The 12,776-nt window shown below is 43.8% G+C and overlaps 1 protein-coding gene across 3 annotated transcripts in view; it reads left to right on the top strand.

Moving 5' to 3' along the window:
• The first annotated feature begins 5,493 nt into the window (after positions 1-5,493).
• The window catches only part of UIMC1 (ubiquitin interaction motif containing 1), a 138,679-nt gene continuing 131,396 nt past the window's right edge, over positions 5,494-12,776 (top strand). The window contains exon 1 of one of the 3 annotated variants that reach the window (XM_032403789.1): positions 5,494-5,568. Coding sequence is in view for 2 of the 3 variants with exons in the window: in XM_032403788.1 (XP_032259679.1) it covers positions 5,760-5,934 (175 nt within the window). In the remaining variant the exon portion in view is untranslated. The other 2 variants (XM_032403788.1, XM_032403791.1) reach the window with 2 other exon arrangements.

The following is a 12,776-nucleotide window of genomic DNA, read 5'->3' as shown; positions in this document are numbered from 1 at the left end:
CACCCTGTTATTTTCTGTATTTTCCTCTTCAAAGCTGTGTTATTAGTTATCTGTTGTTATATAACAAATTATCCCAAATCTTAAATAATAAACATAATTTTTGTGGGTCAGGAATTTGGGTATGGCTTAGCCAGGTGTTGCCTTTTTTTTTTTGTTTTAATTTTTTAAAGATTATTTATTTGACAGAGAGAGACAGTGAGAGAGGGAACACAAGCAGGGGGAGTAGGAGAGGGAGAAGCAGGCTCCCCGCTGAGCAGGGAGCCCGATGCAGTGCTTGATCCCAGGACCCTGGGACCATGACCTGAGCTGAAGGCAGATGCTTAACGACTGAGCCACCCAGGCACCCCCAAGGTGTTGGCTTTGACTTAAAGTCTCTTATGAGGTTGTAGTTAACTGGCACCTTGTGGGGGTGGTGGTGGAGGTGGAATTCTCTCCCACATATGGGTCTCTCCACATGACTGCCTCCTGACATGGCATTTGGAGTCCCCCAAAGTGAGCAAATGTAGAGGGTGAAAATGCCCAGGAAGGAAACCAGGGAACCACAGTCTTTTTATAACCTAGTCTTGGAAATGCATCCCATCACTTCTGCCTCATTATATTTTTTAAAAAGTAAGTACAGCCCACCCTCAAGAGTGTGAATGCCAGGAGGTGGGATGATTGAGGGCCATTTTAGAAGATGCTTATCAATGGCTGGTTACAAGATGGCTGCCAACAACAACTGAATCAGCATTCTTCTCTGAAGTAAGAATTCTGGCCTTGCACTGGGACATTTTTGATCTCCCCTTCCCAATTCAATTCAGTCAACATGTATTGAATGTTTGCTTTTGGCCAGGCTCTTTGCTACTTGCTGGAGTTACATGGATCATGTCTTCAGAAAGCTCACAAGTCTTATAAAAGAGATAGATACATACAGCAAATAACTCCAGTATACCATGGGTGATCAAATGTCCCAGCAGCCAAGGAAGCAAGCAGGAGAATTGTACTGGGGTTGAGAGAGAGCAACCCTGGACTCGGGTCTCCTCAACTGGTATGTGCATTCTCATTCCAGAGATGAGCAAGAAGCAGGGGTTGGCCAGGGCTGCCCTTGGGTGTCCCATAGCAGGGGCACTCAGGACATTCCCTTTTCCAGTGTCCTTCCTGGCAATAACTGCCTTGGTTTCATCCCAGGTTGACAATTCCCTATCAGTTGTCTGGTCTCCTGGACCTCCTAAGGTCACCTGGAGCTGGTGGGTGGATGAATTCGGGGAGCCAAAAGCTGCATCTTTTTGGCCAATTTCCTAGCTCTATTAGCTTCCTCTGCCTTGTCCATGTTATTATAGACCTTGAAGGCCTCTTCCACCAAGGTTGACAGTGGAGTCTGAGGGCTGGCCTCTAACTTTTGTAATTTTCTACTAATGTCTAAAGCAGATTGGATAATAAAATTCATGACAAGCAATGCCCTTTTCTCTGCAGACTCCAGGTCTGTTGGTATAGTGGGCAATCTTCACAGAAGACAATGAGATCTAACCGGGTGACAAATTCGACTGGCACAGTGACAAAGAAGCCCACACATCCCCTCCACAGACAGGACAGAGGGAAGAAGTACCAAGAAGTTTTAAAGAGGGTAACAAAACAGGGAGTCTCCACATTGAAAGCGGGCAGGGGGCAGAGCAGGGGAAGCTGGAAGAGGAGAGGGAGAAAGAGAAGGAGGAAAAGAAACCAAGCAAGGGGCAGTGGAGGGAGGCACTCTGTCCACTGCCCATTGGGGTGATCAGGCCAAGGTTGTCAATTTTTTCAACCTATCCCTTACCGGTTTCTATTCAGACAACTTGGAACCAGGGAATGAGAGGAGAAAGAGAGAGAAAAAAAAAAAAAAACCCACAAGGTTTTCCTGTGGCTATCAGACTTCTAGCTATTAGACTACACTGTGTGAGGATTATATCTCCATCACTCTTACTAGTCCCTGGTTAGGGACCGCCTGTTTGACCAAGGTCTGCATGGTGTGAGGTGAGCCTTTCCCACCTCTACTGGTTAGTTACCTACCAGAGAGACCATGTTCTCACAGGCTGAGAGGAGTTAAGCTGTAGCTATCTTGTAGCCATCCCATTAGTAGAGTATAAGAAGGAGGGGGAAAAGCATGGAAAAGAAGAGGGAAGTTAAAGGAGGAGGGAAGGAAATTGGGAAGGAAGGGCAAAGGGAAAAATGTTACCTGAATGAGAGTAGTGGGAACCCCCTGGGATGCTGGAGGCTGACTTACCTAGCACGGTGACACTGAACCAAAGGTTTAGGTGGCTGCTTGTCAGCTCCGAAGGGGTTGCATCCAGCTGTCCATCCGCATGGGTCCCAGACATCCTCCGGGAGTCCTGGTGGAGTTGCCAGAAAAGTGTGATACCAACCTCTAAGGAGACTTAGGCAGGAAAAGGGTGACATTTAAACATGTAGAGGTAGGAAATTCTTGACACCTGTGCACTTAAGGGTCATGCTTCTTCATGTCTCACATGTCTAATTAGCATGTGAAATCTCCACCCTTAGTATTATAATGAGGGAAAAGGCGGTGAAAAGTCAGCATTGGTGGCCATCTTGGCATAGACTGGTTTGATCCAGTCTTCACCAGTCTTCATAGCTGAGTCCTTCCTTTCCATAAACATCTTGTTTCCACATTCCTGCAAGATATACTACTGCGCTGCATAGAGTTTTAGCTTTTCTTTCTATGGAGAGCCAAGGAATGCTGGATTTTGCAGTGAGGGTTGAGGGGACCTGAGTTTAGTCCCTGCTCTGTCTCATTTCAGGAGACTCATGAACCTTAGATTAGACTACTCCTGCTGTTAGAGGAGTGAGCCAGAGCTTACAATATATAATTAATCTAGGTCAAGTACATAAAGCAATATCAGACCTTGCAAACAAAATACTACCAGCCCCCACCAAGGATGAGGCAGAAAAGAGGACCCCTCCACAGGTTAACCCAGGAGATCAGGTCCTTCTTAGAACTTGTAAAGAAAACTCCCCAGAGAACCAACTGTTGCCTAAATGGAAGGATCCCTACGAAGAGACCCTCTGGCCACTCCAAATGCAGTCAACTTACAAGGAGTCCCTAACTGGGCACATCTTTCCAGATTAAAATTCCTCTCTCCCGAATATCCACAGGACCATCTAGAAGACCTGAAGTCATCCTACTCCTGTGAGACTGTAGAAGACCTTAAATATATATTCCAGGGGCGCCTGGATGGCTCAGTTAAGCCTCTTTTTTTTTTTTAATTAAAAAAAAATTTTTTTTAAAAGATTTTATTTATTTGACCGAGAGAGAGGGAACACAAGTAGGGGGAGTGGGAGAGGGAGAAGCAGGCTTCCTGCCGAGCAGGGAGCCCGATGCGGGGCTCGATCCCAGGACCCTGCCTGGGATCATGACCTGAGCCGAAGGCAGACGCTCAACAACTGAGCCACCCAGGTGACCCAGGTTAACCTCTTTAAAGCTAGCCCCCTGAAGAGAGGTCAGGGGCTTTAAAGCCCTCCCTGACCTCTCTTCAGGGGGCTAGCCTGAAGACTCTTTCCTCTGTGCTATCTTCCTTGTGCTGTAGCATAAGCCCCAATAAAGCCTTGCTTGGAACTCCTGTTTGACTTCTTGTCCATTTGTATTGTTTAGCCAACTCAAGGGCCCTTTTCAGCATCAGGGTTAGAGGACACAAAGGAATAAATGGTTGAGTTGGATTTTGGAGGATCAGTTGGAGGTAGGTGACCTGGGAGGATAAGAAAAGGTCATTCCAGAATTAAATGTTACAGAAGGGGCACCTGGGTGGCTCAGTTGGTTAAGCATCTGCCTTCGGTTCAGGTCATGATCCCAGGGTCTTGGGATCGAGCCCCGCTGCTCTTCCGGGAGCCTGCTTCTCCCTCTCCTCCTGGCTCATGCTCTCTCTCGCTGTTTCTGTTGCTGTCTCTCAAATAAATAAATAAAATCTTTTAAAAAATGTTATAGAAAATGTTAAGAATAATATAACTAGTGCTTGCTACTGCAGCACATATACTAAGAATAATGTAAATAGTTCCACTACCTAATTAACATATTTTGTTATGTTTATATTTAGGTTTCTTCTTTTATATTTTATTTTTTAAAGATTTTATTTCCTTGAGAGAGAGTGCAAGTGAGAGAGAACGAGTGGGGGAGAGGGGCAGAGGGAGAAGCAGACTCTGCGCTAAGCAAAAAGCCAGATGTGGGGATCAATCCAGGATGCCAGGTCTATTACCTGAGCGGAAGGCAGACTCTTAACCAACTGAGCCACCCAGGAGCCCCAGGTTCCTTCTTTGTTAAAAAAAAGAAATCATGACAGATGTATCTGTTTATCCCCCCTCCCAATCCTACTCCTACCCCCCTCCTGCCCTTTTATTATCATAGTGCATATCCCCATATCCATCTAGTTCATTTTCTATACTTAACACATACATTTTTTCCATTATTTGTATATACTGTGATTCTGTTAAATTTACATAAGTCATTTCACAGTGCACATAATTGGCATGTTGCTATTTATAACTCTTATGAGCTATCAAATGTTGATACGTATAGGACTCATTTATTAGTTTTATTTGTTGTAACATTTTATCATGGGAACATATCACGTTTTATTCATTTTTTTTTAAGATTATATTTTATTTATTTGAGAGAGAGAGAGCACAAGAGGGGGTAGGGTCAGAGGGAGAAGCAGACTCCCCACTGAGCACGGAGCCCGATGCGGGACTCGATCCCGGGACTCTGGGATCATGACCCCAGCAGAAGGCAGTCGCCCAACCAACTGAGCCACCTAGGCACCCTATTCGTCTATATTTTATTGCACATTTCCGTTGTTTACATTTTTCACAAGGAAGCAGGCTCGAACATGAATTTGTCTTCTTGTGCACACCTGTAGGAGTTTCTTTCTGTATTCTTCTAGACATGAAGTTGCTGGATCATAAAACGCACATTTAAAATTTCACCAAAAGTGGCTGTTCTAATCTTACACTGCCAACTGACACCTCTAAGAGTTCACGTTTCTCAGATTCCTTCCCTTCCTGGAAATGGTCAGATTCTTAACATTTACGATCAGGACATAGTTTTCAAGTAGTCATATGAAGAGACAATTTCAGTATAACTCTATATGCAAACAAAGGGCCGGAGGAGGGTTGATGTGGCAGAGGTTCACTGTAGTGAAGGGGTTCACTGTAGTGTTTTGAGCGCCCTATTGTTACTCTTTGGTTTCCCTCAACGTGCTAACAAATGATACAGCGAACAAGCCCACTCCGAGCGCGCGGGGAAGGCCCCACACTGCGCTGGAAGATCAAATCCTACTCCAGTGATGGCGCGCTCCAGCCCGAGCGCAGTGGTACGACCTGGCCGCGGCTTCCCCCCGCGGTGCGGGTTGGTTGCGTCCCCGGACGCCGGCGCACGCGCCCACACCCGCCCGGAGAGCGCGGCTCCTCCCCGCGGTGCCTCAGCTTCGCGCGCGAGCCGCCCCCTCCCCCCCCCCCCCCCCCCCCCCCCCGCGCTCCTGACGTGCTGCGAACGCTCGCGACCCGCAGCGCCCCGGAGGAGGGGCTCGGCAGAGGGGCCCCGGCCGGTCGGTGAGTACCTGCCGCCTCCGCTCACCTCCAGCCCGCCCTCTTCCCGCCTCCTTTTTTCTCCCCCGGGGGCCGCGGCCCGCTTCTCACCTGGAGGGGCGCCTCTGACGGGGGGGTAGAGCCCTCTCGGCGCGGAGGCGGACCTCTCCGGACGCCGGGGTGGGCCCTACGGGACGTCGGGGTGGCCTCTGAGGATGGTGGGTGGGCGTCTCCGGACACCGGGGTGGGCCTTTCGGGACGCCCCAGGAAGCTGGCAGGCGGGGCGCCTCCCGACGCGGGAGTGGGGCCCTTTGGGACTTCGCTGGACGCCTCCTGACGCCGTGGTGGGCTTCCGCCCCCAGTCCCAGGCCGGCCCACTTCGCACCGGGGGTGAGGCCTTTATGCTCTCGGGTGCTCCTTCGTTATTTTTCGTCAGCCGATGGGCTCTGGTCCCCCCCGGTCCCTCGAAAGCGTCTTCCTCACCCTGAACACCCCGGGAGGAGGCTCCATTCTCGCTGTCTCCCCCCTACGGGGCCCCACAGCCGGGACCTCTACACGAGGACCGGCCTCCGTGCCCTCCGCCTCATACGCCTTACGCCCCCTCCCCCTCCCCCGCCAGGCTACTGTTTTGTTGCGGAGTGATCCTTCTGTTATTTGCCCAGAAAAAAATATTTTGTTTGGAAGTCCTTATTATTTACCACTTTCCCTTCCAGCAGAACTGATGTTTTCTTCTGTACGATGACTGTGTTTCAAGCCTATTACACGCACGGATTTATTTAATCTTAACACTTTTACGAGATAGGTACTATTATCCTCAGTTTACAGATGAGGTAACAGGATGGACGACCTATCTCGTAAGTGGTAGAGCTGTTTTGAATCCAGGCAGCCTGACTGTAATGTTCTTGTATTTAGTCACTATATCATATTAAGATATAAGTATTATCTAGGAAAAAGTGAAAGTTTTATGCTTCTGTCTTTATTTTTTCCTGTTGGGGGGCAGTGGATTGTAGATGAATCAAAGAATGTATTTTTGGAGTCAGGCATCTCGAGCTGCAATTCACAACATAGACATTTACCAACCTAGGAAGAACTTACCAATTGTTTGAGTAAGTTTACGAACGTGTAAAATAGTGATACAAATCGTTAAAGTAATGATTAGTGATAAAAATAGTATAAAATAGTGATACCTACCCCACAGAGTTATTCGGAGGATAACCTTTATAATGCGTGTGAGGTACCTAGAATAGTATCCCAGGACTCAATAAATGACTATAATTTAATTATTACTCAAAATGTGTTTGGATTTTGTTACACATTTGTCCTGAGGCTGAGTATAAACTGGGAAATAAAGAATTGTGCGTGTGCTGGTAAATGCATTTACCTTTTTTATTTTACGTACTTAACGTATTTTCGGCGCAAAAAGGTGGTTTTATTAAAGCACTAGGACAGGATCCATGAGTAGAAAGAACTGCCACATTTACCTTTTTTTAAATCAAGGAAACAATGGGGCGCCTCGGTGGCTCAGTTGGTTAAGCCTCTGCCTTTTGCTCAGGTCATGATCTTAGGGTCCTAGGATTGAGTCCTGCATCAGGTTCCCTACTCAACGGGGAGTCTGCTTCTCCCTCTCCCTCTGACCCTCCTCCCTGCTTGTGCTCGCTCTCACAAATAAATAAGTAAAATGTTTAAAAAAATAAAAACCAAGGAAACAAGCCCTTGAAATCAGGTGATAATGCTTGGTACCAAATTTCTTGGGTAGTGACTTATTCAATAACTTATGGTCAATCATTCATAAAGACTTGTTAAGGTCCCTATATCCCCAAGCTTTTGAAGTGATTTTGACATGTTTGGTAGGTAGAATATCAAGATTTTAAGTTATTTTTTCAGTGATTGTTCTTCAGATAGATCAAGATGATAGATATGCTGAAAGAAAATGACAAATAATAACCCAAATTAGGGATTTTCAAGGGCATTACTAAAAATGCTACCTGTGAAATAAATAACAAGTCTCATTATTGTGTCACCTTTCCTGTTTGTGCATTCTTTTAGAGACATTTTGTTCCTGTCATGATTAAGATGAGGCTGTTGGCCTCTAAACTCTATTCTTTCTTCACAGTTAGTGGTAATTCATTCTTTAGCCTCAGTTCAAGTACTTGAAGGTAAGCCATTATTTTAGTGAGTTCTTCATTTTTAAGGGTAGCAACTTAAATAAATAGTAGCTGCACTATATGCTGGTCTGCTTGTTTAAATTGGCCAAGCAGTGCCTTGTTTTTACTTAGAATTACTGTGTGGTTAAATCTCATGAAGCACTGAATTTTAGAGTCTGTAATCTGTGGGGGCCTCTACTTAATGCTTATCAATCCCTTATCTACTTAATTCTTTGAAAACCCACTTTGAGACTGCTGCTGGTTCTGTGCTACAGAGAAGGGCAGAGTTTTTATTTATGTATCTTTAAGAAATTACATATATTTGATGGTATAGCTACTCTTGCTATCAGATTTGAGCATTTTGGTTTAAATAACTCTAGGGTAAAGAAAACATTTAATAAGATGAAAACTATTCCATACAAGATGTTTTCCTGTGGCACTGTGATTCCTTCAGAATCCTCCCAAACTAATTCCGACTTCCAAGTCTTACCTGTGCTATTCAACCTATAATAATTTTATCCTTTTGTGCCTTTATGTTATATTTAATAATTTAAATATATACATTATACTGTTCACGTATTTTTTTTTTTTTTTTAAGATTTTATTTATTTATTTGAAAGCATGAGCTGGAGGGGAGGTGGGGAGAAACAGACTCCCCACTGAGCAGGGAGCCCAACGCGGGGGGCTCAGTCCAAGGTCCCTGAGATCATGACCTGAGCAGAAGGCAGATGCTTAACTGACTGAGCCACCCAGGTGCCTCCATTCAGCACATATTTATGTGTGCATACCATACACCAGGCAGCAGTTTTAGTTAGAAGAGGTATAAAGATTAAGTCATTAAGTATTGGAGTCAGACAGAATTGCAAGTGCCTCCTTTGTGACCTCTGACAAGTTACTTTTCTGAACTTATGCTTCCTAGTAATAATTATATATACTTCTTAGGTTTTTGTGAAGATTAATTAATTAAAAATACTTGGGACGCTTGAATTGCCATGTGAATTTTAGGATCAGCTTGTTAATTTACACACACACACACACACACACACAAACTAGGATTTTATCAGGTATTGCATTGAATCCATATGTCAATTTGAGGAGTAGAGTACCATCTTAAGTCTTTTGAACCTTGAACATGGGATGTTTTTCATTTATTTAGATTTTCTCTTATTTCTTTAAAAAATGTTTTGTAGTTTTCAGGGTATAAATTTGGCATGTCTTTTTTTTTTTTTAAAGATTTTATTTATTTATTTATTTGAGAGAGAGAATGAGAGAGAGAGAGAGCATGGGGGGGGGAGGGTCAGAGGGAGAAGCAGACTCCCCACTGAGCCGGGAGCCTGACGTGGGACTCGATCCCGGGACTCCAGGATCATGACCTGAGCCGAAGGCAGTCACTTAACCAACTGAGCCACCCAGGCGCCCTAAATTTGGCATGTCTTCTGTTAAAGCTATGACTAAGTATTTTAGTCCTTAGGATGCTATTGTAAACGGATTTGTTTTCTTAATTTCATTTTCAGATTGCTCAATGCAAATGTATAGAAATACAGGTAGTTTTGTTTTGATTTTGTATCCTGCAGCCTTGTTGAACTTGTGTGTTCTGATTGTTTTTTTTTAGTGGATTTCTTAGAATTTTCTATATACAAGATTATTGCATCTAAATGATGATAAAACTAAATATAGTTTTACTTCTTCCTTTCCAATCTGGATGCTTTTTATTTCTTTCTCTCTCTCGCTTTTTGGCTAATTGCTCTGGCTAGAACCTCCGCTATAATGTTGAATAGAAGTGCTGAGAGTGGACATGCTTGTTTTGGACCTGATCTAAAGGGAAAGCTTTCAGTATTTCACCATTAAGTATAATGTTAACCACGGGTTTTTGATAGATACTTTTTATCAGGTTGAGGAAGTTCTATTCCTAGTTTAGTGTTTTTATCATGAAGGGGTGTTGAATTTCGTCAAATGTTCTTTCTGTGTATATTAAGATAATCGTGGTTTTTGTCCTTTGTTCTATTTTTTTTTTTTTTTAAGATTTTATGTATTTATTTGACACAGAGAGACAGTGAGAGAGGGAACACAAGCAGGGGGAGTGGGAGAGGGAGAAGCAGGCTTCCCGCAGAGCAGGGGGCCCAATGCAGGGCTCGATCCCAGGACCCTGGGATCATGACCCGAGCCGAAGGCAGACGCTCGATGACTGAGCCACCCAGGTGCCCCTCCTTTATTCTATTGATATGGTATAATACATTGAGTTTCAGATCTTAAACCAACCTTCCCTTCTCTCTCTTTTTTTTTTTTTTTAAAGACTTCATTTATTTATTTGAGAGAGAGAAAGAGAGAGAGCACATGAGAGGGGGGAGGGTCAGAGGGAGAAGCAGACTCCCTGCTGAGCAGGGAGCCCGATGCGGGACTCGATCCCAGGACTCCAGGATCATGACCCGAGCCGAAGGCAGTCGCTTAACCAACTGAGCCACCCAGGCGCCCCTTCCCTTCTCTTGATACATCTTAGTCATGGTATATAATTCTTCTTATATAATATTGGGTTTGGTTTGTTAGTATTTTGTTGATGATTTTTGCATCTATATAACAGGTACTGGTTTCTTGTTTTATTTTTCTTTTGTCTTAAAGATTTTATTTATTTATTTATTTAATTTATTTTTTAAAAAAGATTTTATTTATTTATTTGACAGAGAGAGACAAAGTGAGAGACGGAACAAAAGCCGGGGGAGTGGGAGAGGGAGAAGCAAAGGAGAGATAATTTTATTGGTGATAGGGTTGAGGGAACTTATTTTTAGGCTTAGGAAGTCTTGATAATGTTTGTAGCAAGGGAATAGAGTGGATCTAGAAGGAACTTAAATATATATACAAAGGGTTAGGAGGAGCTTACTGTGAAAGACTTGAAGACAGAGGTCCCTTAGAAAGGATCAGTGAAATCAGTTGGCTTGATTTTGTGAATCTTTCCAGGAATCTTATCTTTGTAGCTGGGGCAAGAAGTACACAAGTAGTATTTTCCAGGGTTAGGGGCTTTAGAGGTCCCATTGAAATGGCTGACTGTGGGACCCAGGGTAGGGAGCAAGTTATGAGAGGCAAATTAAAGATTTTTCTCTATTTGACGAGAGAGAGTATAAGCAGGGGTAGCGGCAGGCAGAGGGAGAGGGAGAAGCAGGCTCCCTGCTCAGCAGAGAGCCTGATGTGGGGCTCGATCCCAGGACCCTGGGATTCATGACCCGAGCCAAAGGCAGACGCTCAACCGTCGAAGCCACCCAGGCGCCCCGCAAATAATGATTTCTTTTTCTAGTGTTGAGTACAATTCTGACTAATAATTGATTTCCTTAATTTAAACGCCACATCTTTTTTACATTTTATTTTTTTTAAAGATTCTATTTATTTGAGAGAGAGAGAGAGAGAGAGAGAGAAACAGCATGAGAGGGGAGAGGGTCAGAGGGAGAAACAGGCTCCCCACTGAGCCGGGACCCCGATGTGGGACTCGATCCCAGTACTCCGGGATCATGACCTGAGCTGAAGGCAGTCACTTAACCAACTAAGCCACCCAGGCGCCCCTCTTTTTTACATTTTAAAGTAGATAAAACGGGTGGCTCAGTTGGTTGGGCGACTGCCTTCGGCTCAGGTCATGATCCTGGAGTCCCGGGATCGAGTCCTGCATTGGGCTCCCTGCTCGGCGGGGAGTCTGCTTCTCCCTCTGACCCTCCCCCCTCTCATGTGCTCTCTCTCTCTCTCATTCTCGCTCTCTCAAATGAGTAAATAAAATCTTTAAAAAAAAAAAATTATTTAACTTTCTTAAATTACTTGAATTAACAACATATGAAAGGCTTAAAAGTGTTTTTTAGTTAACAAAAAGTTTTTCCTAAAAATTATTTTTGAACTAGAGATGAGAGCTGAAGGTTGTAAATTGATTGATTTCTGTTTTTGATGGTTTGAGAAAAATTTATCATTGCTGATTTTTTTTAATCTGCACAAAAGGTATCATGCTATTATTTACTATTTTTCTTTTATTTTGCACGGATTAGTGCACGTCTTGGAAATTTTTCCATGAGATTATGTACAGTTGACCCTTGAACAATACAGAAGTTAGGTGTGTGACACCCTGTGCAGTTGAAAATCTGTGTACAACTCTTGCCTCCTCAAAAACTTAACTACTAATAACCTGATGTTGACTGGAAGCCTCACTGATAACATAAACAATCAATTAATACATGTTTTGTATGTTATATGTATTATATTACTGTATTCCCACAATAAGATAAGCTGGCGATAAGAAAAGGCATTAAGAGAATAATAAAAAATACGTTTATGGGGTTCCTGGGTGGCTCAGTCAGTTAAGCGTCCTACTCTCGACTTTGGTTCAGGTCATGATCTGAGGGTCTTGGGATCGAACCCTGTGTTGGGCTCCCTGCTCAGTGAGGAGGAGTCTGCTTGTCTACCCCTCCCTCTGCCCCTCCACTTGTGCGCACACATGCTCTCTCTCTCAAATAAATAAATCTTAAAAAAAATACATTTATGGTACTGTACTGTAAAAAAACCCACATATAAGTGGACCTGCACAGTTCAAACCCACGTTGTTCAAAGGTCAACTGCATATGCCTTTGCTGTTTTTCTTTTTTTTAATTGTAGCAAAGTGTACATAATTTACCGAATATATAAAATTTTACCAAAATATACTCAAAACTTATCATTTTAGCCATTTTAAGTGTACTGTTTGTTGGTATTAAGTACATTCACGTTGTCATTCAACCATCAGCACCATCCATTTCCAGAACTTTTTTCATCTTCCTAAACCGAAACTCTACCCATTAAACAATAACTACACATCCTTCCTTTCCCCCAGCCTGTAGCAACCACCATTCTGCTTTCTGTTCTATGCATCTGACTACTTTGTCCATTTGTGTCTGACTTATTTCACTTAGCATAATGTCTTCAGAGCTAATCCATTTTTTAAAAGATTTTATTTATTTGACAGAGAGTGTGTGCATGCACAAGCAGGGGGAGTGGCAGGCAGAGGGAGAGGGAGAAGCAGGCTCCCCTTTGGGCAGGGAGCCCAATGTGGGGCTTGATCCCAGCATCCTGGGATCATGATCTGAA

The sequence above is a fragment of the Phoca vitulina genome, unplaced genomic scaffold, assembly GCF_004348235.1.
Source record: "Phoca vitulina isolate PV1807 unplaced genomic scaffold, GSC_HSeal_1.0 scaffold6, whole genome shotgun sequence".
Classification (NCBI taxonomy): domain Eukaryota; kingdom Metazoa; phylum Chordata; class Mammalia; order Carnivora; family Phocidae; genus Phoca; species Phoca vitulina.
This window is presented reverse-complemented; position numbering and strand designations above follow the sequence as displayed.